Genomic DNA, 26,042 nt, shown 5'->3' on the forward strand with positions numbered 1-26,042 from the left:
CCTCCTGCACTGACCCCTGTTATCCTCTCCCCCTGACCCCCCCAGCACCTCCTGCACTGACTCCCAGTTATTCCCTCCCCCTGCTCCCCAGCACCTCCTGCACTGACCCCCATTATCCACTCCCCTGACCCCCAGCACCTCCTGCACTGACCCCTGTTATCCCTTGCCCCGACCCCCCCAGCACCAGCTACACTGACCCTCTGTTATCCCTTCCCCCAACCCCTCCTGCACTGACACCTCCCCCCCGTTATCTCCTTCCCCTGTCCCCCCAGCACCCTCCCATTATCCTCTTCCACTGACCCTATATACACTTTCACTGTAGGGTGACCAGACAGCAAGTGTGAAAAATCGGGATAGGGAGTGGGGGTTAATAGGAGCCTAAATAAGAGAGAGACCCAAAAATCGGGACTGTCCTTATAAAATCAGGACATCCTATTTCACAGCTGCTACCTCCAGACTACCCCTTCTTACTCCCCAGCTTACCACTTTACAGAGCTCACACCTCCCCCTAATATCCTTTCTCTCATTATCTAGTCTCCCATGATTTACCTGACTATCTTTCATCAGCTACTCTATCCCATTTATTATCCCTTCCATCCCTATCCTGATGCTCCAAGAGCCCTGGCATCCCCTCATTAAATATCCCTTCTTACTCACATGCCAATCGCTTCATTTTGTGCTGTCACTAATATAATGTTCCCCCTCTTTAAAGCCCGCTGCCACCTCTTTTTCCCTTTGTAATTGCCACACAGGACCCTAGCAAACCAGGGCTTTAGGGCATCCATCCTGCTTCCCAAGCCAGGCTTGGGGCACTGGCATAGGATAAACCTTGCCCTTTCCCTACTTTTTCACCACTCCATGCCTCTGTAGTTTTGCTGGTTGCTCATGTGATCAAGCATGGATTTGAGGGGCTCACTGACTGCACTGTGCTGTGTGCCAAAGGTTTTGTCGTGGGTTATGGCCTGTGGCACTGGTGGCATCCTGTGCCAAATGGTGCTTTTTGCATGCAAGGTGGCATCCAGGGGCAATTTTGCTGTTCTCTCGTCATTGCTCAAATCTCTTGCTTTTTGAATCATGTAATTAATAGTGTTTGCCCTCCTGATGTGTTGCACATAAGGGAGAATTACCAACGTTCTAATCGCACGACGCTGAACACCCTTGCCTTGCCCCCACCCTACCCCTTCTCTGGGACTCCACCCCTGCTTTGCCCATCTCTGAGGCCCCACCCCCTGCTCACTCCATTCCCCCCCCCTCGCTCGCTCTCCCTCACCCTCACTCAGTCGCTTATTTTCACTGGGCTGGGGCAAGGGGTTGGGATGCAGGCTCTGGATGGGGGTGTGGGTTCTGGGATGAGGCCAGAAATGAGGGGTTCAGGGTGCGGGCGGGGCCCTGGGTTGGGGCGGGGGGAAGTGGGTGCAGGGTGTGGGCTCTGGCAGGGAGTTTGAGTGTGGGAGGAGGCTCTGGACTGGGGAGTGGAGCTGAGGGGTTTGGAGTGTGGCGGGGGTTGAGGGTTGAGGCAGGGGGTTGAGGTGTGGGAGAGGTTCTGGGCTGGGGATGTGGGTTCTGGAGTGGGGCCAGAAATGAGGGGTTCAGGGTGTGGTAGGGGCTCTGGGCTGAGGCAGAGGGTTTGGATGTGGGCTCTGGGTGGAAGTTTGGGTGCAGGAGGGGGTTGGGGCAGGGGGTTGGGGTGTGGGAGCATGTGCAGGGTATGGGCTCCAGGAGGGAGTTTGGGTCAGGAGGGGGTTCCAGGCTGGAGCAGGGGGTTGGGGTGCAGGGAGTGGGCTCCGGGTGGTGCTCACCTTGCGGGGGCTGCCCGGAAGTGGCAACATGTCCCTCTGGCTCCTAGGTGTAGGGGTGGCCAGGCGGCCCTGTGCAGTGCGTGCTGCCTCTGCCCCAGGCGTCCCTCGGAGCTCCCATTGGTTGCAGTTCCTGGCCAATGGGAGCTATGGAGCTGGTGCATGGGGCGGGGGCAGTGGATGGAGCCCACCTGGCCATCCCTCCACCTAGGAGACAGAGGGACATGTCGCTGCTTCCGAGAGCCACGCGGTGCCAGGTAGGAAGCCTGCCAGCCATGCATAGCCAGGTTTTTAGTGGCCTGCTGACCAGAGCCGCCAGGGTCTCTTTTTGACCAGGTGTTCTGATTAAAAACCGGACACCTGGCAACTCTAGTTGTGCAATGTTGCACATGAGATTCCAGCAGAACATGAAATTTGCAAGTAGGCATGTACAGGATACTGCATTAAACAGACCATTAGATGGACATGAGTCTTCTTAGGAGTTGGGCCCAGGGAGACAGAAGTCTCTGCCGCTGGCTGTGAAGAGACAGGGAATGTTGGACAGAAATGTGAGATAGTCAGAGAGCGGAAGAAAACTGTCAATTAGAGATGAATTCAAGTTTGGGGGAGTCCATGGAGGAGCATGAAGACTCACAGGAAGGTTTGGATCTGAATTCTAATGGATAGGAAGGCAGTGAAAATTTTTGAACTTGGGAACGATGTGCCTTGTTTCCAGAAACAAATGGCTGGATTAAGCATTGCCTTTCACGCAGGCTGCGGCCATGCTACAGTAGGTAGGCAAGATTGCAATGTAGATATACCCACAGGGTAGGCAATCTCCAGACTGGGATATGAAGACATAATAAATAGGGTTGAAGACTCCTGAAAGCCTGTGTTTTATTAACATTTAGCTCCAGGGCAGGTTTCTGTCTAACATGGTCTCTGCTGGTAGTGTTGTGCCAATTGGAAGGGTATTCCCTGAAATGTACATTGCTGTCTGTCAGTCAGCTTGCAGGCCAAAAGCTTTCAATTTGGTGTTATGCATCACTGCTGATAATGAGGAGTGATCGGCACTCCCCACCTGTGTGTTGCACATAAGCATAGGGTCTATAATCACTTAGGAAACCGAACAAAGCAGTGCAGTAGATTAGCATTGGAGATGCAATACACAGTGCATATCAGCTCATTTGAGTTAGAAGTGCATTTTTATTTGTGATCTCTCCAAGGAGCTTATCAGCCTCTGCCTAAAATTGTCATCTTTGTGTAAAACTTTAAAAAATGTCATTCTAAAATGAAGATTAGATTATTTCTCATCTGCCACCCTCCAGAAAAAGGAGCTATATCATCATTTCACATGATTGTTTTTAACCCACATTTCTCAAAAATGTAAATATGAAAAACACAGGAAGAGATTACAGGAGGAGAAGGTGAAGGCACTATTGTGAATTACAATGCTGGAGAGTGTTTGGTGCTGTCAGAGTTCTGGAGGCGATCACCAAATTCACACCCTTGGTAGGCCAAAGGGAATCGAAGAGTTGAGCTATGTACCGAAACACTCAATAAGAAGAACCAAGATATGAGCTGGAGAGGATGGAGTTTTGTATGTGGATGACATTCTGTTCCTTGGTTTTTAAAAAAGACTTAGAAGATATTTTCTAAGGTGGAAACAGGAGTTAGGCATCCAACTTCCATGGAAAGTTAATGGGAGTTAGGTGCCCAGTCCCCAGTTCGTGCATTTGAAAATCTCCACCTTTATTGAAAGGTGACAGGAGTATCACAAGAAAATTTACCAGCTGTGATTTCAGAATCTATCCCTCACAGAAAGATAGAAAATGAGATATATCCTGCCTTAGGCCTTTTGACAACCGTGGAGCCTTGTATCTTTTTGAGAATACTCCCATCCCTTGACTGCAGGCAGTTCTCATGTTAGGGTATGTAGCTGGGAGAGAGCCTCCCAGCTGGGGGTGCTAGCTCTGCCTGAGCTAATGTGCTAAAAATAGCAATGGGAATAGCACCTCACAGGCAGCAATTCTGGGTAGCTACCTGCGTCCAAATCCTCCCAACCCTGTCGGTACGAGCTGGGGTGGCTAGCCCAAGCTGCTACCTCGGCCACAGCTGTCCATCTTGCTATTTTTAGCATGCTAACTCAAGCAGAGTTGGGAGGCATATTTTCAGCTACAGTGTAGACGCATTGTCACTGACCCAGACAATCACAGGTGTGCATAGGGCTAGGACTGCTAGCTGGTTTCATTTCCCCTGGAAAGCACAGCCAATTAAGCGTGATGAGCAAGAAATCATGAGAAATGGTGTTGTAGATATTAATATGCCAAAGATGCAACTGACATCTGGGCCTTTAACAAAGGATAGCAGCATTTTGCTTCGCTTGTGTATAAGCTATGGGGGATTTCAGCAGATGACTGGAGCAGCTGGTGTGGGCAAAGGGATCTGGATGATGGAAGCTCAGAAAGAGCTTTGAAGCACTTGTGTGTGTACAGTTTGTAGGCAGACAGTAAATAAGGAGGGTGCTTGAGTTCTTTCCACTGTCTTGTAGAAAGTGATGTTTAAAATACGTTTTAGTCAATATGAAACATTTCCTAAAAATGTCCCACTGGAATAGACTGGCTTGTGAGTTTCTTCCAGTTGCAGATAAGTTGTTTTGGTCAACTAGGATATGCTCTGGATGTGTAGCATAGTCAGAAAAAGGCATGTTTTTAAAGGATTGCTCATTGAAGAGTAGAGTCTCAAGAATCTAGATATCTGCACCAAATGGATACAGCTAAAATAGTCAGCAACAAGGCATTGTCTGTAATGACTAGTTGAGTAGGGAATCTGCAAAGATCATTACATGAGTAGTTTTATAATCTCATTTTTTCAGTTCTGAGCCTTACAGCCTTTCAGTGGAAGCCCATAACACTCCCAAACATTTTACAGAGTCAAAGAACCGAGTGACAGAAATACTAGAAGAAGGAGAGAAAAACAGAGGCAAAGGAAAAGGTTGAAGTTTTTTACTGAAATTTAAAATAGGATGGAGAATTGATATAGGGTTGGGGGGGAGGATGTTGGTAGTGGCAGGAGTTGCAGAAGAGAAGGCTCCGTGTGCCAGCAGTGATCAGATTAGTTGAAAGACAGAGAGGAGGCTGATGCTAGATTAGTGGGCAAAGTCTGTGAGGTCTGCTGGAGCAAGTTCATGGAGGGTTTTACAAACAAGGAGGCCAATTTTGAACTGAGTCATGAACCTATGGAGCTATTCAGCGTTGAGGACGATGTGATTGTATTGGCTGTAAGAATGTAGGCTGCAGAATATTGCATTTTCTGGAGTTAGGGGAGCTGGGACAAAGAAAAGCCGTTGAGAAAGTCATTGTAATAATGAAGTTGAGAAGAGACTTAATGTGTGTCTACTCTGCAGGGGGTACAGTGGCATAACTTGTGCTGCAGCTATACTGCTACAATCCTGGAGCACAGATGTACACTGCAGTGACAGAAGGGTTTTTCCTGTCACTGGAGTAACTCCACCTCCTTGAGCAATAGTAGCTACTCAACAGAAGAATGCTTCCGCATCTACACGGGGGGTTAGTTCAGTAGAACTGCAGAGCTCAGGGGTGTCAGTGCTGTAGCCATGTCAACTTAAGTTTTAAGTGTAGATTGGGATGAGGATTCATCAGAGGTAGGACTGGGGCAGTGGCAGACAGAGGCAGTGTTTCAGAGGTGTGATGGAGAGATACCCAGGTATGGATAAGGAAGGAGAGAGAGCAGAATCAAGTCTGACAGAGTTATGTACGGTGGAGGCTAATGAGATATTATTTATAACTGTAATGGTGGAAATGTACTCGCTATACATGGTCACTGCCACAGCCTATACATGTGGGCTTGAGGATACTGCTTTTGCCCAAGAGAATCATCTTTGTCTCTGAACTGTTGCTAAGCTGGAGTGACTGATGATGAAACTGATGATGTGCCAGAGCTTGAAATTTTCAATAGCATCTTCATTTCATTTACTCTTGTAATGTCAGGCTAGCTATCCATACAGTTTTACTCTCTCACTCCTTGGGCTACTAGATAATTAACACAAGGCGTCCTTTGGTAGTGACTGGTTCTGATTCTGGTGGCCCGAGTTTACTTTGAATTCAGTAAACTAAAGTCTGTAATGCCAGTTTTTCCTATTACTAGTACGTGCATTTCCTGTACACTAGGCACTTGCATTCTCTGACAAGTACTGAATAGTTGTTTGGTTTTGTATATATCTAGAATTTGTTCCTTTTATGATCCAAAATAGAATAGCTATTGTGCTGTTTGTCCGCTGGCTTCTGTAGCTTCCTGCTCTCTGAACCTTGTTAGGAACCTTCTGTCTAATTCAGATGCATACAGATTCCTAAAGCAGCAGATGCATGTGATTTTCTAGTATCGTTGATGCTAATTACTAGTATTATAATTTATTTATATTGCAGTAGTACCTCGGACGCCCAGTAATGGATCAGGATCTCATAACTGAGACAAAATTTGTCTTATTTCTGGAGATTAGTTGTCCAAAATTGCCCAGTGAAAAGAAAGTTGCATGTGTTCTTTGTCTGAAATTTCATTTGCCCGTCTGCATTTCCAGCCCCACTTCATTTATGAAAGGTGTTGAGCTAATTCCTTAATAGCTGCACACGTTTGGTGTCTTTGAAAATGCTTTGCAGGCATTATTCGTTCTGCTGTAAATGGTACAACTCCCATGAACATCTGTGCCAAGTTCAACAATGACATTTGCTGGGTGGAAAATGGATGTAAATGGCAAAGGAGGGAACCTTGTGCTGAACAGGCAAAGGCAGTGTAACTTACAAAACAAGAGAGGAATGTGGGAAAAAAGCAGCCAATAGGAGGGAGTAAGCAAATACTAGTTGCATTTCCTGTTGACCGACCTCTCAGTTTGCTCACCGAGTGAGTTCTGGATTGATCTGTTTACACCTACGTTCTAATTTACTCCCAAAGTGTTTTTTACTTGTCAGGTCCCCACTGTATTTGTCCATGCAGTGTGTTATATAAACTTAAATTAAAGCAATAATTTATAAATGTAAGTTTTTCTTAACTTTTTAGAAAGATTAATAGAGAGATGATAAAAAAACTAGCTCTCTCTTTCTTTTCTCTGCCATTCTCTTTGATTGGATTCTTGTCAGGTGAAACATGGGACAGTTTCTACGGAACTCTAGGTGACTTCTTGACATCTTGGTTACCATGACACTCAGCAGAGGACTGTGGGAATAAAGTGGGAATCCCTCCCCGCCCTTAAAAAACCACCTAATGGCCTCAACTGGGTAAGAATCAAGTGAGACTAAAGAGTTACGAACTTTCTTCTGTCCTCGCGGATTATTTCAAAGGCACTGCACAAGGGCTAGGTCTACACCAGCGTTATTCAACCCGAGGGTCGAGACCCAAAATTGGGTTGCTAGAATGTTTCAAAGGGTTGCATGGCAGCTCGTTTGGCTCCTGTCCCACAGGACTGGCTGGGCTTGCCTCCATGCACTGCAACTTCAGGCATCTGAGCGACACTCAGGTTTGACCCAGCTGTCATGGATGGGACAAATTTGAGTGAGTGGCACTGCAACCCCATGAGCCAGGTCACAACTCCACTCATGCAAATTTGGTCAAGTCAGGGCGGTGGGGCCAAATCTGTTGGCGCTGCAACCCCGAAGGTTGCAATGTGGGGTTGCAACCTGCTGGGGGTGAGTGCTGGGCAGGACCTGACCGAAACCCTTCAGGGTCTCCACCCCCAGACTATTTACAACAGGCCATAAACATTTACAAATGGGTCCTGAGCCCCAGACAGTTTAGAACCACTGATTTACACTACAAATTCTTGCTGGCATGGCTTTGTTGGTCAGGGCTGTGATCCCTAGCCTACACATAGTGATAGTGACAAGATTGTGCTTTCGCTTGTCTAAGCTGTTTTCACACAAGGAGTGCTTTGCTGCTGTACCCTCCCAGGATAGCTGTACTGGTGAAACACTCCTAGTGTAGACCTGGCTAGTGCTTAAGGAATCCTTTCTCATTGGGAGTAGTCATAAAATGGGTAGTTGGTGCCAAAACTCCAGAGTAACTTTGTTTTATGAACAGCTTCCATAGTCCCATTGTATCACATTCACTGTTAGTTGCTCCATAGATGGATAACTATGAAAATATTCTTCTATTAGAAAAATCACCTGGTGGTGTGTATGTGCACTGTCTGGCCTGCCTGTGGCATTGCACCCTGGCGTGCAGACCCACTCCCCATTTCCTTGAGGGCATTTAAGTACACTTCCAGGGCTCCATTGAGCCATCCCTGCCTTTGCTCCACCACTCTAAAAGCCTGGGTCATTGGTTGGGATGAAACAATAATTATGGATCAAAAGCGCAAATGAAATTGTGCCCTTATCCTGTTTTTTTTTCTTCTCCCGCACCCTCCCTCTAGGGCTCACCTGGTATGCTAACGTCATGGGGAGCTGCTATAGCTACCTGTGCAGAGACAGTGTCCCAGACAACCACCCCACCAAGTTTAAGGTAATACCCTTTATCCTAGAGGGAAAGCTCTGCAATTGACAGCAGCCACTAGGAATCAAGGCCTGCCACGTACAATCCAAATTTCATGGAACCTACGCATTAAAGCCCTTTCTCTTATGGGGAAATTCTTCTATGGGGAAAGATTTCCAAATGTGTTGCTAATTTTTAAGCAGGGAATCCCCTGCTTGCTGGTTCCTCCCTCTGTCGTGTAGAAGGATTTGCACTGGCATCGAGATTCAGTCTCCCAGTGCCAGAGAAGAAACAGATGCAATGAGAAGGGAAAATTGGATGGCTCTCGTGTTGTGGAACCTTTCAAATTGGGCCCAAGTCAGTGGACTTCAAAAGTTATCACCATATGGTAGCTGTTTGGTGGCTTGTGTGAAATGAGTCCGTGTGTTTCAGCCTAATTGGCTGTAAACAGATCTCCACGTTGTAAAAGCAGCAGCACAGCTGGCAGTGGTTGAACAATTTGACAGTGTCAGCAGAGAGGCCAAGAATTGGAGAAACTGAACTCTCCTCTTCCCACTCAAGGGTGTCCCCCCCCCCCCCCCCCATGCCTGTGTTGAGGCACATTAGCTGAGCTGGTGTGGGGCTGCAGTCTTCAGGGCTGTCCATGTCGCACCTTTCACCAGCAATGAATTCACACCCAAATGACCTCCCCCTGTCATCCAAGAGCATGGCATGTTAATGAGTCAAGGGAGAAAGAGTGCTGGGGCTTCCAGGCAAACTTGCATCTGTCACATCTCCTGTGTTGAGCCTCCTGATGTAAGCTTTGGTGCCTCTGCAGGTAACAAATGTGGATGATGAGGGTAACGCGCTGGGATCTGGGATTATGGAGCTAACGCAGATGGAGCTCATCTTGCACACACACAAGCGCGATGCTGTCAGGTGGCCATACCTTTGCCTGCGCCGCTATGGCTATGACTCCAACCTCTTCTCCTTCGAGAGCGGACGCCGCTGCCAGACTGGACAAGGTGTCATGTCTTTTGGGGGAACAAACCTGTCTAAAGCTTTCAGTTGCAGAATGCTGTAACTGCTTGGTGCTTATTCCTCCCCTGCTTATTACATCTGGGAAACCTGCTTTATACCCTGCTTCACATGCACAAGTGATAGCACACCCCTAGGGTACTGTAGTGTGTTTGCATGTGCATTTAATACTCCCAACTAAGACTTTAATGTTGGAAGCTTGTGACTGAGGGCAGAGCTATCATGTGGTATCACTCTTGTGACTTATTGTGGCTCACTTGGTTATAGAGTTAAAGTAATTAGGCTATTGCCTTATTAATGCCCAGCATGGAGAAACACATCTAGAATTGGCTCTCATTATATCTTAAGGTAAGTAGTTTTGGAGTGGGGTTTCAATTGGATCAGAGATGATTAAGGAAAACCCGGGTGGCAGAAGAAGTTAGTGATTCTGTGGGCTTACTCTTCTGTGTTGGTACTGAGGAGGTGCTAGAAATGCCACCTTTCTATGGGACGTGAAACCAAGGTCCCCCATGGTGCTTTTTGCAATGGTGAGGCTGTTGGCTCTGGTTTCCTAGGCATGTTTCAACTTGAGATTCTTGCTTTTGCATGCATGTCATCATCTGTGTCCTCTGTACTACTGTCTGCCAAGCCTCTGCTCTGTCTTTGTTTAGGTCCCTTCTAAAAGGCTTGGTTATTCCACAATGACCCAAAAAGTGAGTCAATGTTAGTTTTTAAAAAATCCTGTCCTTTGTTCTGGTCTTTCCAGTGCATTCTGTCTTCTCTGTCTGCCTTGTTTAGCAGTACGACTACTTTACTGTTTTTTATCCATTGATCCCGCAGCACTTTGCAATGTGGGGGGAGGGTGTTTCCAAAAGTGCCCTATTTTTTACATGGGGGAAACTGAGGCACAGAGATGACATGACTCACCCAAGAACACACCATTCAGTCAATGGCAGAACTGGGAATAGAGCCTATGTTTCCTGATTCCCACTACACCATGCTGCCTGTTAAACTGTAAGTTTCTTGGCATAAGGATTATCTGTATATTAGTTTAAAGAGATGAGCATATTCTTGGCACACAGCAAAAGAAAAAAAAATCAGGCTATGTCCCCCAATTAGCATCGTGTGTTGAAATGTCCTCTGCTATCTGAATGAAGTCCACATCCACATGTTCTGTGTCTGTTTATAAAGTACTGTATGCATTTACAATGCTGTATGCTACTCTTTTTATAATATTTATATAAACAAGATTTGCCTTTAGTGGAATTCCATGCTTATCGGTTGTCAGCAGGGTGGGACCTATGTCTTTTTGTATGTGTCTACTTTGTCTTTTGCAGGATTCAGATCAGTCGTTGGAATGCTGTTATGTTTATTTGGGTTTTCTGTGGAGCTCTAGATAGCATAGATAGAGTAGAGTTATTCACTCTTCACCTACAAAGAGAGCTTTCAGAGGGCACAGGCTAAGTCATCCATGTCCTCTGTATGCAAAACTAAATTGTATGGAAGCCATACTGTTTTGATCTGCGTATATTTCCTCTGCTTCTTTTCCTGCTCTTCGGAGACTTTCTCACTTAATTGATTTTATTTGGATCATTCCTTCCTAGCCCCAGTGAATAAGATGGATGCATATATTTTCTGGCAAGAATATTTTTCAAATTTTTCTTCAGAGTAGCAGCAATTGTTGCCATGCTGTTGTCCTTGTTGCTATGGCTTTTGTGCATTCATGTGTGTGCGCACCAGCATGTGATTGGTTAGTTCTGCCCGCACTGGCTATTGGTCAAACTATTTATCTGGGGAGCCACCGTTTAATCTGATACATTTTAAAAGTGGGATGCAGTTGCTCCTCCCTTCCACATGCATTCCAGGTGCCGAATCCATTTCCCATTAGAGTCAGTGGAAAGACTTTATTGACAATGGGAGTTGGATCGGGACCAAGGTAAAATGAAAGAATGGAAATTACAAGTGAAGAATCTCATCTGTCAGCCAGTATACCATTCATATCTCCAGCAGAGTTAACTAATGTAAGGTTGGCATTAGATGCACCAGTTCATGAATCAACTAGCAATGGTGGTGTAATGTTTCTAATGATGTAACAGGATACACTATACAGAAATATTGCCTCAGGGGGTGTTTAAATATTGACAATATCTTACAAAATATTTCCCTGTAAATCATAAATTTGTGTAGAGAAATACAGGGCTTGTCCACCTATGTCAGATGAGTTGTCAATTTAATTTTGTATCCTGTTTGAAATGTTGGCTAGCACCATGAGCTTTAGAGGAAAATGGAAGAAGCTTCATAATAAGCAGTTGTGTAACACCGGGTGTATAGAGGAAATTACTTCCTAACCCCAGTCGTTTAGTATGTGGCTTGTACCCCGAAGCATGAAGGTTTATACCTCTTACAAATTTGGGTGCTATCTAATTGAAGGATGAATATTCCCATTACCTAGATAAATGTCTAATCTCTTTTTGAATCCTGCCAAGCTCGTGACCTTATCCTGTGACAGTCAGTTCCCCAGGTTAATTGTGTTGTGTTAAACAGAAACTCAATCAGATTTTACATTTTTATGCTTTCCAAGGACTAGACTACACTCTTCTTAAACTGAGATTGTTGTCGTCTCTCCCCACCCCCCTTCTTTGTGTTTGCACAGGGATATTTGCCTTCAAGTGTTCAAGGGCGGAGGAGATCTTTAATCTGCTGCAGGACCTAATGCAGTGTAATAGTATCAGTGTGGTGGAGGAGCCAGTCGTCATGACTAGGGGCAGTCACTCCACTGAGCTGGAGCTATCCCGGACACCCCAGACACCCAACAGTAAGACTTCCAGAGTACTAGGTCCAGGGGAATGGAGGAGTAGAGGAAGTTTGTCCAAGTTTATCTCTGTGTTGGATGCTGGTCTCCCAGCCAAGGCTACATTTCTCCAAAGCAGCTGTTGTGAGCTTTCTGGCCTCTGAGCTGGGGCCTCGAGTCCACGTATGTTCTGTGCAGCATGCTTAAAGCCCCACTCATCTGCAGATGTGATACCTTGTTCCCAAGGAAATGGGAACAAAAACTGCAAATATCAACCTCGTTCTCCGACTCCAGTTGGATTCCAGCTGGAGCCCTGCCAAGTGGCCTCTTTAGGGATCAGCGGGCTCCTAAGGGAAACCTCAGCTAGAAAAATGTGTGTTTGTTTCCCACTTTCATAGACGTGACTTAAGTGCTGGTAAATTTAAACTGTAGGGCTTAGCCTGCATATTTACAATGGTGTACAGACAGTAGGAGCCTTCCGCAGCCAAGCAGGCTCTGCCTTTCCAGCACGCCTGTTTAACAAGGCCCTATGAGGAGCTGGCCCATCGTCAAGCCATAGCCACATCTGTATGCACGGCCAGTGTGATGCTCTGCCTCTAAAGCATGTCTCTCTGAATTCTCCCCACAGCTCTGGGATACACTGTTCCAGGGTTCCCCAACGGATTCCACAGCTTCCCTGGGGAAGCCCCATCCTACTCCACAGCCCGACACCCTTCCATGAACAGCTTGAGACTTTCCTCCATTGGGGAGGACTCCACACATGCCCTCATTGGGCTGGATGAGCAGGTAAGCCCAGGTCTCCTGATCTCCATTGCTGCAGGGAACTTGTAGCATGTTTTCTTCTCTTCTAGGGTCCTGTGGGGTGCTAGGCTCATGCATCTGCTCAACATTAAGGAAGCCCAGAGACCCTCTTAGCTTGTCAGTTGTTCCTCCTTGGCTGTTTTACTTAGTTTCACTGTTGCAAATTTGCACCCCTGTGACTACTTGCTGGAATAGCTGCTTGCAGCGAGGGATGGGTGTAGCTTCTCTGGTTCATCAGTAATGATCTGCCCCTTTTTTGACAGCAGCGTGCAATTCCATCCTGAGACTGTATGTGCTGCTTCCACATCTCTACCAGCCCCAAGCTAAACTCTAGGCTGGATACCGAAACTCAGACCCTTGCATGGTGTTGTGCTACCACTACACTGCTTGGGCAGCTGATCTTTGTTCTCTGTGTTTAGGCTCATAGGATTTATCATACCAGATCAATCCATTAGACCCAGGCCTGGTCTACCGGGCGGGGGGGATATAGCGATCTAATTTATGCAACTTCAGCTACGTGAATAATGTACCTGAAGTTGATGTACTCAGATGGACTTACCATGGTCTCTTCACTACGGTGAGTCGACTGCTGCTGCTCCCCTGTTGACTCTGCCTGCGCCTCTCACCAAGCTGGAATACAGGAGTCCACGGGAGAGGGCTCGGGGATCGATTTATTGCGTCTAGACTAGACACAATAAATCGATCCCAGCTGGATCAGTCGCTGCCTGCTGATGCGGCGGGTAATGAAGACATACCCCCAGTGTCATGTTTCCATCATTGTCTGATAGCCGGTGCTTCGGAGTCATCCAAACCTAGGCAGTTGTGGGCTCCTTTCTCATGTCATTTCTGTGTCCTAGGATACTTTATATAAACCACTCAAGAAGACATCTCACCTGGTGTAGATGGAAATTCATATACTCCACATCAGAGTTTGAGCTCAACTTGAGACCTGTTTAAAAACGTGTCATAGATATTTTGTTTTAAACCATCTCGTGTGCACAAGTTGCTCATGTTTGAAAGGAGCCTATGTGAGGGCAAGTTCGTGCTACAAACTTTTGCCGGCACAGCTATGTCAGTTGGGGTGTGATGACGCGTGATCTCTGGCTGACAAAGCTATACTGGCAGAAGCCCCTACTCTAGATGTCGGTGTATTGGCAAAACTGCAATTTCGCTGGTATAGCTCATTTTTTGGGGGATGGGGGGGCACTGGAATATGCTCTACTGGCAAAAGCACAGTTTTGTTGGTATAAGCTGCATCTACGCTAGGAGCACTTTGCTGGTGTAATATACCAGTATAACTGTACCAGCAGAGCACTTCCGAGAGCCCACACATCAATCCTCTAATTAATAGTGGCTCTGACCCTAAGGGAGAGGCTGGAGAGTTCTGGGAGTGATGAGCAGAACCAAATCAGGCCAGACTAATGGGGAAGTTTTAGAGCCATATAATTTCCCCTTTATAACTGCAGTATCTAGATGAGCAGTGTGAGGAGAATACAATTGAAGTTGCTGCTTATCCTGCCTGTTAGAAACTAAATTCACATCCGTGAGAGGAGAAAAAATTCATTCCTGCCTCCAGGTGCTGGGTGTTTTGGTTTGCAACAGTTGATGTGTAAACATAATTTTACCATAGCTGCATCCCTTTCAGTCAAGTTTAACACCCCACTTCCTTGGCACACTGTCCCTCCAACTTTGTTCAGCCACCAAGACTCCTCCTCCTTCACCCTCTCCCACTTTATCAGCCACCAGACCCCTCACTCTCCCCACTCACATTCTCAGTTGTACTCACACTCAGTCCCATCCCCACCCCCTGTATTTTTGGCTCTGATCTCTTCCTATTATTGTCCCCCTCCCCAGCATCACCCTCTGCCTCTAAAACACATCTTCTCTCCTTGCAGTCCCACACCTATGTGAACACAACCAGTGGCGAGGAGGAGATGAGGGGCCGGCACTGCATGCACTCGCTGCCTGAAGTCCACCCTCCTTTTCTGCACGGGAACCACAGCTGCTCTCTGGAGGACCGAAACCCCCAGGTCTTCCTTCAGCCGGGGGAGGTGAAGTTTGTACTGGGCCCTGCCCCAGTTCACAGGCACATGGTGAAACGTGACAGCTCCTGCCGTTACCATCGAGAGTGCGGGGGACACATCTGCGCCCCTAACAACAACAACGAGTGCAAGGATGAGTGCCTCGTGCCCAGGTGCGTATACGAGAATGTGAATGGCCTGCTGCCTGCTGGGGGTGCGTCTCTCCGGCGTGGCGGGCGCTTGAAACTCACCCGGGAGGACCTGGGCTTAAACAGCTGCTCTCACCGCAGGACGCCCCTGCTGCACTATGAGAACCTGCCTTCCTTGCCTCCTGTGTGGGAGTGCCAGACCCTGCGGCAGGACGAGGACTCTGGGGACGCGCTGACTCCTTCTCCAAATGGCTACCCTGAGCCGGACGAAGGTGATCCACTGCAAAACTACATGAACTCGGAGAACACGGCACTGCACAGTGGCCTGCGTCGGGATGACTTCTTGCAGCACCGCCACAACTGCACACCTAGTGTCTTCAGCTTCGACTTCCACCAGCCCTGCCCACAGCAGCAGCGGCAGCTCAACTACATCCAGGTGGAGCTGGAGGCTGACCCCCACAAGAGGCGCCAGAGCCTCCAGGTGCCCTGCGCCCCACTTCCTGCCGCCCACCCAGCCAACAGGATGGACTCCTACGCAGTCATTGACCTTAAAAAGACAGTAGCCATGTCCAACTTGCAGAGAGCGCTGCCCAGAGACGATGGGACTTCAAGGAAAACTCGGCATAACAGCACCGACTTGCCTCTGTAAGGGAAACCCTGCGTGCAAGCACTGCATTGTGGCTTTCGTATCTGCCTTTCAGTGTATCGTGTAGCATGACTTTCGTTCTCTATTGCCCCGACGCCCTGTTAACCCTATTGCTCAATACAGCATCCTGGGATAGCTCCAGTACGCAGACTTTACAAATGTTTGCCTGCCTCTCTCTCTTCCTCCCATGTCATTTGTTTCTAAAGCCTTGTAGAGTAGCAGAAAACGTTTCTTTTATTTATTTATTTATTTATTTATTTAAGTTCTTTTGTTCGGTGTCAGCATTCGAAATGACACCAAGTGGAGTATAAATGTAAACAGGTCTTTCATGGACCAGGGTCAATCCCCCTGCTTTCATGGCATCCATGTCGGCAGTCTGTGGAGAGAAGACAGCAGAGGGGCGGAGAGAGTATTGGGAGCATTTTAAAAAGAACAACAACATAGGAGCGGGGGAAAAACTGGGAATGCAAGTGGAGTTAGAGGTTTGGGATCAGGGAGCTCTTGGTGTGTACGTATCTGTCTGCCTTTTCTGTAGATATTCATAAATGTTTTCCAGCTGTTGGTTTGTTTGTTTGTTTTATTTTTCTATCTATTTATTTTATTTTGTAAATGTTCTTTTGCACCAAAGTTAAAAGTGCCAAGCCAGTGGCAACATGGAATGGATCCGCTTGGTGTTCACCTCCTTTTTTGGGGCGGGGGCTGACGGGGGGAATATGGTGAAAAGGGTGATGTGTTACATCAGATGCTTTGTGGAACTACAAATGGGGAAAGCGTAGCTGTGACTCAAAGCTCAGTTACCTAGAATGCACTGTATTGGGCTGCTGGGAGTGAGTGCAGAAAACATGGAAGTGTGAGCATAGTTGCGAGGCAACCAAGTTTGGAGTCATATCTAAGAAGCAGTGTCTACTCCCACATACTTCGCTGAGTCCACGTGAAATAACTGACTAGTGTTTTGGCTAAATGTATGGCTCATTTCCTTGTATTGTAGACTCAAAGGACTAAGTTCAGCTTTACTGTAACTGCATTGGCTTTGAGTGGTGTAACCAGTTACCCCAGGGCTGAATTTGATGTGAACCATCAGGCCCTTCTGTAAAAAAAACTTGCGCATGACGTTCTACTTCTTTTCCACTGTGGGATGTTCCAGTGATGACATTCTGTGTATGGTTTCACTTGCTACAGGTCATGCCAATCTCTGCAGCATGAGGCATTCACTGATTCCACTTTGCTATTCCCTCTCATTTCTGTGAGACGTAAAAGAGCTCTTGGAATTATATTGACTTCTGCTTTATTGTTTTGAGACTCCCTCACCCTCTTCCGCAGGATTGGAATCACGCCATCCAATTCTCTGAAAGCTCACTCAGGGTTGGCAAATGGAGCCATCCAAACCTTCCTATGATGTCCTTGCCATTGGTTTGTTAACAGACTGGAGTCAGTGAAGGGGAAAAGGTGGATCATCTGCTTATATCTTGGCCCTGGTGGTCACAAGCATAATCTGTCGATTTCTGAGATTCTTCCAGTGCTAACAAACCCAACTTCTTTTCGGTGCTGTAGTGCTGCTTTGAAAAGTGAGCCTTTTAGGAGCAATGGCAAGGAATGTAGTCACAGCCCTACAAATAAGTAAAGCTGATGGGTATCCATATAATCTCTTTACCCTCTGGTCAGGAGCTATCCACCATTTGCAGAGCTATGATTCTTCTCATTGGCTTGGTGTCTGCATTACAAATACCACCACCACCTTCAGAAGGGAGTGAGTTTTGGCAGGCCTTTGGCCTCTTGTCTTCCAGGCTTCTCTCCAGCTCTTTCTTTTGTTCTGTAACAGAAGCTAATTATTTTTAATGTATGAATTGACTTTATTTATAGGGAAACTGTCACGTCGTTTATGCCCCACATTTAGGTTTCATTGAGGGTGAGGAAGAATTATTTTTTTTAAGTAACCGTATAACAATATTTTCATGAACAATCTCAATGAAGAGGCTTTTTTTAAGGTTTAAACATCACCCTCCCTTGCAGCTTTTGCATCTCAGACGTTACAGCAGTGGACAATGCCTGAGACTCTTTAGCTGAAACTGACTAACTGCTGAATTTAAGTTGACTCGTCTAGTTTTGCTCACCCAGCTGAGAGATGTGCAAAACATCCAGGCCAAAAAAAAATTGTAAAACAAGTCAGGATATAAGTTTTGTCAAATTTGTGCTTGAACTTGACAGAATGTCTTTAAAAGTCACAATACGAATGTATTAGTTACATGGCAGCTGATGCTGCAGATGCACTGTATTAATGTTATCGGTATTCATGTAGGCCCTGATCCAAAGCCCATCGAAGTCAGTGGAAAGACTCCTACTGTCTTCGGTGGGCTTTGAATTGCCCTTTTATGGGCAAATATTGTTACCTGTTACAGTGCTTCATTGGACCAGTCCAGCACTCGCTGAAGTCTGCTGAGTCCTTCCATTGACTTCACTTGCAGTCCAAATCAGGGTCTTTTCTAGGAATTTGTTGCTAGCATTTGGCATGATGAACTATCTAGCTTAGTGTCAAGTATCAGAGGGGTAGTTGTGTTAGTCTGGATCTGTAAAAAGCAACAAAGAGTCCTGTGGCACCTTCTAGACCAACAGATGCATTGGAACATAAGCTTTTGTGGGTGAATACCCACTTCGTCAGACATCTGATAAAGTGGGTATTCACCCACGAAAGCTTATGCTCCAGTACATCTGTTACTCTATAAGGTGCCACAGGACTGTTTTCAGAGTAGCAGCCATGTTAGTTTGTATCCGCAAAAAGAACGAGGAGTACTTGTGGTACGTTAGAGACTAACAAATTTATTTGAGCATAAGCTTTCGTGGGCTACAGCCCACTTCTTTGGATGCATGCAGTGGAAAATACAGTAGGAAGATATATGTATAACACACACAGAGAACATGAAACAATGGGTGTTACCATACACACTCTAATGAGAGTGATCAGTTAAGGTGAGCTACACACACACACAATGAAACAATAGGTGTTACCATACACACTCTAATGAGAGTGATCAGTTAAGGTGAGCTATTACCAGCAGGAGAGAGAAACTTTTTGTAGTGGTAATGAAAATGGTCCATTTGCAGCAGTTGACAAGAAGTTGTGAGGAACAGTGTGTGTGTGGGGGGAGAATAAACGGGGAAATAGTTTTACTTTGTTGCTTTATCTAGCTTATTGTTGTTATTACTAGGGATGTGGGGAACCTGGCACACATCCACAGCAGTAAATCAAATCCTCTAATCCCTTTATCCCTTCCTCACTTCCTCATTGGTCTATAGTGAATGTATTGATCTAACAGATTTATTCAGTTAACGGAGAGGATAAAATGTTTTTATTTCCCCACATCTAAGATAGATTTTAAAAAGTGACTAGTGGGGCTGTTTACAAAATAATGTTGGTCACAAAAGACCACGAAATAAAAAGTGGTCACGGGATAATAGTTGCCTGCTGCTAGATGAGTGCCCTTAACATAGGGATAAAAGAAATAGCAGGTTCTCTCACCTCTCTCTGTCCCGTATTCTGCTTAGCCTGCATGAACTGCAGAGTTTCAGGCCTTGTCCACATTACAGTTCTAATTATGCTAACAAGCATCTTTAGAAGGGCCCTATCACAATTCCTCTGATCAGCAAGAGTTTTCTGAAAACTTGGTCAATCAGACCATGCTGTGATGCACCCCCAAGATGCCACAGCCAGCTATCTCCCAGTTGTTGTATGTATCATGATTTTCTAACCTAATTCTTGGACATTGCGTCCATCTACACTACGACAGTATTAGGGGGTCTGGTTACAACATGCCTTTCGCCCGCACAGTTAAAGCAGAGTTGGTCTTGTAATGCAGATGGGAAATGTCTGAGGCTTTAGCCTGTGGTTTGGTGCCCTGTTTACAGCTGTGTTTGTAGTGCAGATGAAATGGAAAAGTTACTGTCCACATTGGCCTACGAAACAGCCCTAGCAACACCTTTGTTGAAGAGGAGTTCTTACTAGCATGGTGTAAGTCATAGAGTGGGACAGTCTAAGCACCTTTGAGAGTAAGGGGGACAGAGGTAAAAACAGCATGTGACAGGAGCCATCATCCCTGTTGTACTGTGGTAGCTCCACTCTTGAGAAGTTTCCTGCATTTGCTGGTGACTCTGATAAGATTTAGAAAGTATGCCGCTCATTAAGAACATGTCATATATTAAAATTGAGAGTGGCCTTGTGGTGGCAATCCTTGGACTTCAAGATTATCTCCTGATGGAGATTAAGGCTGAGAAGGCTTGAGATAAGAAAGAAGATGCTATAAGCTATTTGTCTTGCACTCACTCATTTGGCAGATGGTGCTAAGGCACTTATAAGGCTTGTGCCATTTTCTTTCTTTCAGTAAATCATGGGAAGTGACCTCAGGTGATGTCTAAGCCTATGAATCACTGAGCATCTTCCACTCCCACTGAGTCTCATTGCCTTGCCGGATCAGGGGCTAGGAGGTTTAACAGCAAAGCTAAACTAGTCCCAGACAAAAAGGTAAATTTCCCCATTCTGCCCCATGTGGGCTTGCTATTGGCTAGAACTCACCCAAGATCACAAAGGACTCTTGACAGTACTGCAGTTGCAGAATAGGACTCCTTGACCATTGGACCCAAATTCCTCCTGGTTGCAGCCTCATTAGCTTTGGTAGGGTTACACCCAGGATCAATATGGTTCCCGGCATTGGAATAAGATATCTCAGACCCTGTCCTTTCCCGTCGAAAGGGGAGAGGCCTTCATTGCCTCTTGGCAGAAACATTGGGTTCCTTTAAGTGCATCCAAAGCCACTCATCTGTACAGGTGAGTGCTTGCCTGTCTTTGGAGAAGTCAAATCAGGTGTAATGTAATAGGTGAGGCCTGGGGCCATGTTGTACAGTTTGCTGTCATTGTGTTCTCTCTCTAGAGTGGGGGAGTTGGGGGAAACAGCCAATATACCTGAATGACTATTTCCAAAACTCTAAATGAGCTGAGAGGCTGGAATCGATCAGACTGGTCTCTTCAAGGTGCTGTTTGTTAGCAACTTGGTTCTGCAGGGCTTCCTCCCCAGTGCACCCACACAGGCTGAAGCCCCTAATATGCCCTGGTCTGGAATGGCATTCACATGGTCTAGTGTCTAGTATATGGGGTTGGGATTAGGGCGATAGGTGTTTAATTATTGTCTCAGCCACAGACTTCCTGGATGATCCTGGGAAAGTCACTTTAACCCGTGCCTCAGTTTCCCATCTGTGAAGGGGGATAATACTTCCCTACCTCACAGGGGTGTTGTAAGGCACTTGTGATTGGGATACTATGGCGATGAAGGCCATATAAGTACATAGGGATTCTGACACTTTGACTTGGTTGCCTTATCAAAGCTATAATCCAGTTTATAGTGGTTGATAATGAATGATACACCTGCTAAGGAGGGGAGATGAAGTAGCTAGAAGTTCTCTCATCACTGAGGTTAGAGAAGAAGCCTCTGATTCCATCCTGGGTGGTTCTGGTTTAGTACATGTTTGGTTTGATTTGGAGTTTGATTTTGCAAATTACCATCTGGCTGTGTCTTGATTTACTGTCTCTCGAATTTTCAATCCTTATGGCATCTTTGGGTAAGAGGAGTGCAGTGTTTGACTCAGCAGGCTTTGTTCATGAGAAGTTGCAGGTCTCATGAAGAGGTTCAGGAGAGAAGTGCCAGGTGCGGATTGGCTCTTGGGGATGGCTGAGTAGAAGTGAATTTACAATCCAGTGCTCATTGGAGCCATGCATCCATAGCACAGAAGGTCAAGTTCAGCTTTTGAGCTGGGTGGAAAGACTTTAGGGGATGGAGAGAGAATCTGTGCAGGCAATTGGCCACACTGTGAATGGATAAAGGCTTCTTAAGGCACTTAGTCATCTCATGGGCTTGGGGGAGACACAGCTCTGGTCACTTGACTTGAGTTAGCCAGGAATGTATTAGAGCAGTGACTCCACTGCTCTTTCATTCTCTGGAAGCTTCATAAGGGTGAGATCTCCTTCCATGGACAAGGTCCTCTCCCAGTCTCCATCCTGTTGCTTCATTTTCGACAGCCAGGAGAACAATTCATGGAGTGCAGTGTGAGCTCAGCTGCATTAGAGCTTCAGGGACCAGAAACAGAAGGGAAGCTCCTGCTGATGAGGTTTCAATGTTAACAATTGTGGTGTGGTGTTATCCAGCCTCATAACTTCCTCTAGTGGTCAGATGTGGGACATTCTCAGGTAGAAGATAGGAATTTTCGGTGGCAGGTTGAACAGGCTTGGACCTTTTTTTTTTTGACTTTTTCTCACCACCAGATTCCTTGCTCTGTTTGATTAGAAGTTGCTTTGGATAATACATGGTAGGTAGCCTGTCATCCAGTGGTAATTCTTTTGGAATCTCTTATCCTATGGTTCTCTTTTGGTCTGGAATTATTTATATTTATAGAGCACCATTGGTATTCCTGACACTGTTACAGATCGAAAATAAGACAATAATGCCCTGGGGAGTTCATAATCTGCGGGGAAAATTCAGCCCTGCTGTAACTCCGCTGACTTCAGTGGGGTCACATGGGAGATGAATTTGGCCCCAGTTATCCTTGTTAGAAACCTTCTAGTTCGTGACAAGAAAACAGGACATCTTCTCATTCTATATTGTCCTCCATACCAAGTTCTTTTAATGGTTTCCTTTCTTTTCCTTGCACATCTTGCCATGAGCCTTGCAAGGAACAGATTATTGGACTATCCAAATTCCTGTTCACCTGTGTCTTGGATGTGGCTTAAATTAGGAACCATCATCCACATCCCAGTGTCTCCCCTCCAAACATGCTGTGACCTCAGCTAATACAACATAGGCAAAAAACAGAATGTTTCATCTTTTGTAGTGGCCTTCATAAACCTTGGTCTCAAGAGTCAAAGGTGCTCTCCAAAGCATTATATATCTGACTGATGTCACACCGCTGGACACAAGGAGCTCAGCATCGTAAATGGGTGCGTACCTGCCCTAGAGACCCCACATGTCCTAACACAAAAAGGAATTAGCCCCTGAACTGAATTGGCTCCATGATGAGCACGTCATCTCTTAATGCTTGTCCTGTGGATGGAAGGCTTCCTCTGGGATTGTCCCTGCACTGATCTGTTCTGTGTGGGGCTGATAACATGGAAGAGACCATGTGTCCCCAGGAGGCTTTCGGCTTGAGAGATTTTCTTTAGGTTTTTGAGTGGCTTAACTTTTTAAGTGTTTTTTCTTTGGATTTTGAAGTTAGGCAGTTGGACTCCCTCTCCCTTGACATCTATTTGTGGGATGATCTTATCTTAAGGAATGTGTCTATTTCTAGCTTGTTTTATCCAGCCTAGATGCCTATTTTCCTCTCTAGGAATGGAGGGGAACTGTAACGCCCTTGGTCTGAATGCTAGTAATAGCTACCTGCCTTACAAGGGTACTATGAGGATTAATTGATGTTTACAGAGTGGTTTGAACATGAAAAAAATCACACAAATGCGAAGTAGTATTATGTAAGGCGCTGTGTCCACTGGAAAAAATTCCCAGCTGTTGCTGTCTTTACCTCCAGTGGAAGCGGCCGTCTAAATACCTCTAACCCTCAGAATCTCCTCTCACCCGCACTGGGAGGGGATTGTTTCTGTACCTCTCATGCGAGAGACGCTTGTGGCTTACACTAGGACAGGTGAGGGTATGTGTGTCTCGAGCAGTTAGTTGTTTCTGTTGATCCCTATGTGCAGTGTGGCCACTGGGTAGGCCTTAAGAGACTTGGGTTCTCTTCTCAGCTTTGCTGCTGGGTGTCTGTGGGAAAATCACATCACCTCCCTATGCCTCAGTTTCCCCATCTGTAAAATGAGCATAATGATACTGATCTCCTTTGTAAAACACTTCAAGATCTGTGGATTAAAAGTAATATACAAGAGCTAGGTGGTATTAACATAAGTTCTCTTAGTCATCTCCGAAGCCATTTCCCCCTCCTTTTTCCGTAGGCATGTTGTTACCCAGCTGCATCTGACTTCACCCTTACTGTACAGTATCATTCATCAGTTGCATAGTAGTAATCTATTCACCTGTTATGGCACCCTTGCAGCCTGTCTGTAGAGTTTGTCTTCTCACCAAGCTTGGTGATTCTCCTCGTTGTTACTTGTACTGGTGTCTTTGATACTAACTATTTCTGACGCGGCGGAAAAGCAAAGGCACTTCGGGGCTCTGGTCACCAGGGATTTAAAGCTGCTCTGTCCATAGAGATCGGTCTTTCTGTGTAATTACTTCTAGGGGTTATTACTATGGATATCCATTCAGTCCCTGTTTATATTTCATCCAGGTGTAACCTTCAAGGCAAAGAGCCTTAGTGCTGTGTGAGCTGAGGAGCACTCATGTCTTCTTCTAATGTGCACTAAGAATGTATACAGAATAAATGGAATCTGACGACTATCTGGTGGCGGGTGTGGCGTGTTTGGTGTTAAACTGAGAATTTTCAAGTTTAAAGATGAATTTTAGTTGCTCATTTAAATTGGAGACCCAGTGTGCTGTCCAGAATCAATTCTAGTATAAATAGGCACTTTCCTTCATGCAACTCTGCTAGTGCTCCAAATCCTGACCTGCTAGGCCAGTCTTGGCCTCCCCATACAGCTCTACCCATGCACCTCTATCCCAACCTCCTGTAACCTATGCTATTTCAGTCCTGGACTCCATCTCCAGCTCATGGTCTGCAGCACTTCTTGCTATTCTATTCCTGATCTCATGAACAGCTGTGCCAGTGCACCCTAGTCCTGACCTACACTATGCTCTGTTTTACCAGTCCTGGGCTCCCACAAACAGTTATGCCAATGCACTTCAATTCTGACCTGTTGATGTTCCAGGTCTGTGCCTTTCCCAAGCAATGGAACATAAACTTTCCCATGTGAGATCAGCCCATTGCTCCATCAAGACCCAATATCCTGCCTCCAGCAGTGACCTCTGCCTGGTTATTCACTACATTCGCCATGTTGGGGGAGATTTTCAAAGGCAAAATGGAATTGGAGCACCTGCCTGCCATGTGTGCACTTAAAAATCTCTCACTGTTTATAGAGAGTGCTTTGTGGAATATGAATGACAGGTTTCCTTCCCAGAAGAGCTTAAATCTAACCTGGATAATATAATACAGAGCTCACTGGTTCCAATGAAAGGAAGTGAAGGGGCATCGCAAGGGAGGTGTGTTTGAAGTTATTTGAGGGGAGCACCTTGGCTGGTGGGATTTTGGAGGCTGTGCCAAGCACAAAGGGGCACCATCAAGCAAAGCATAATAAGGACAATGGGAGGAGATGGAGGAAGAGACTAGAGGTCCCAAAGTGCTGACTAACTGCAATCTATTTAGCTTTGAGCAATCACTTAATAAAAGGCTCCTGTTTGAACTTCTTATCAGCTATGAAATGTACCAAAATAGATCAAACTGCAGGCAGTAGCAGTATTGCTAATCTCAAGCATTTGAAAATCACATCAGACCCCCCCAAAATCATGAGATTGGCTTAAAATCATAAGCTTTTTAAAAAATAACAAGTATTTTTGGACTTTCTTTGTACTTTCGAATGTGTGAGCCTTTAGGGATTGTGCTTTCAGGGTTTCTCTGCAAACATGAGTGCTAGAAATTTTTTTTTTTTTTTTTAAATGAAATCTGAGAGTTCTTTGATTTCAGTGGTGTGATCTTTAAGGAAACCACTACATATCACAAGACTTGGGGATAGTTCCAGTTAGGGAAAACCATGCTTCTCTAATCTACTAGAATTTTTTGAGCTTTTTTGACCAAGTAGTGAATAAGGAGGACTTGTTGATAGAACTTATCTGGCCTTTAAAAAGCCTTTGGCAAAGTCTCTCACAAAGAAGTTCTTAAGAAAACTGAATGATCACAGGAATGAGAGAGAAAATTCTGTCATGGATCAGAAATTGGCTAAGAAACAGAAAAGAAGGAGGCGTCCACTGCAGTTTTCAACCTGTCAAAAGGTTAACACTGCAGTGTGCCACAAAGGTCTATGCTAAGGCTAGAGTTTATTATATTAATGCTATGGGATGGGATGAACGAAGCAGTGGCAACATTTGCAGACACAGTGATTATTTAGGTTAGTTAAGACCAGAGAAGTTGGCAAAAAAAACTAATGATGGCATATAAAATTCTGCTTACTAGGTTCTAAATTGATGGAAATGACGCAAAGAAAAGACCCTGGTGTTACTGAGGACAACTTGATGAAAACCCCGGCTTGGTGTATAGTAGTGGCCAGAAAACTAAACAGTGTGTTCTAAAGAATGAGATTGAAAATAGTACTGTGTAGTTATGCCGATTTCTCAATTAACACTACATCTGCACCTGGGATTCTGGTTGAGATTGTCAAAGCTGACTACGATTCATCCACCCACCTGT

The 26,042-nt window shown here is 45.7% G+C and overlaps 1 protein-coding gene across 3 annotated transcripts; it reads left to right on the forward strand.

The window, feature by feature from the left end:
• The first annotated feature begins 6,892 nt into the window (after positions 1-6,892).
• On the forward strand, positions 6,893-25,961 carry FRS3 (fibroblast growth factor receptor substrate 3). Of its 3 annotated transcripts, none has more exons than XM_032768241.2 (7): positions 6,893-7,066; positions 8,200-8,288; positions 9,076-9,262; positions 11,908-12,069; positions 12,674-12,831; positions 14,742-15,661; positions 25,809-25,961. In XM_032768241.2, the coding sequence occupies exons 2-7, from the start codon at positions 8,223-8,225 to the stop codon at positions 25,813-25,815; spliced, it is 1,500 nt and encodes a 499-aa protein (XP_032624132.1). In that variant the 5' UTR covers positions 6,893-7,066; positions 8,200-8,222; the 3' UTR covers positions 25,816-25,961. The 3 variants fall into 3 exon arrangements, with proteins under 3 accessions (XP_032624132.1, XP_032624121.2, XP_032624140.1); XM_032768230.2 differs by lacking the exon at positions 25,809-25,961 and having other exon boundaries at positions 14,742-15,040; positions 15,158-16,325; XM_032768249.2 differs by lacking the exon at positions 25,809-25,961 and having other exon boundaries at positions 14,742-16,325.
• The last annotated feature ends 81 nt before the right edge of the window (positions 25,962-26,042 follow it).

Source organism: Chelonoidis abingdonii, chromosome 4, assembly GCF_003597395.2.
Source record: "Chelonoidis abingdonii isolate Lonesome George chromosome 4, CheloAbing_2.0, whole genome shotgun sequence".
Lineage (NCBI taxonomy): Eukaryota > Metazoa > Chordata > Testudines > Testudinidae > Chelonoidis > Chelonoidis abingdonii.

Bases quoted from the DNA above. Each gene is read 5' to 3' on its own strand.
- FRS3 (XM_032768241.2), top strand. From the start codon at position 8,223: ATGGGGAGCTGCTATAGCTACCTGTGCAGAGACAGTGTCCCAGACAAC. The intron at 8,289-9,075 runs GTAATACCCTTT...GTGCCTCTGCAG, and splicing joins ACCACCCCACCAAGTTTAAG to GTAACAAATGTGGATGATGA. The intron at 12,832-14,741 runs GTAAGCCCAGGT...CTCTCCTTGCAG, and splicing joins TCATTGGGCTGGATGAGCAG to TCCCACACCTATGTGAACAC.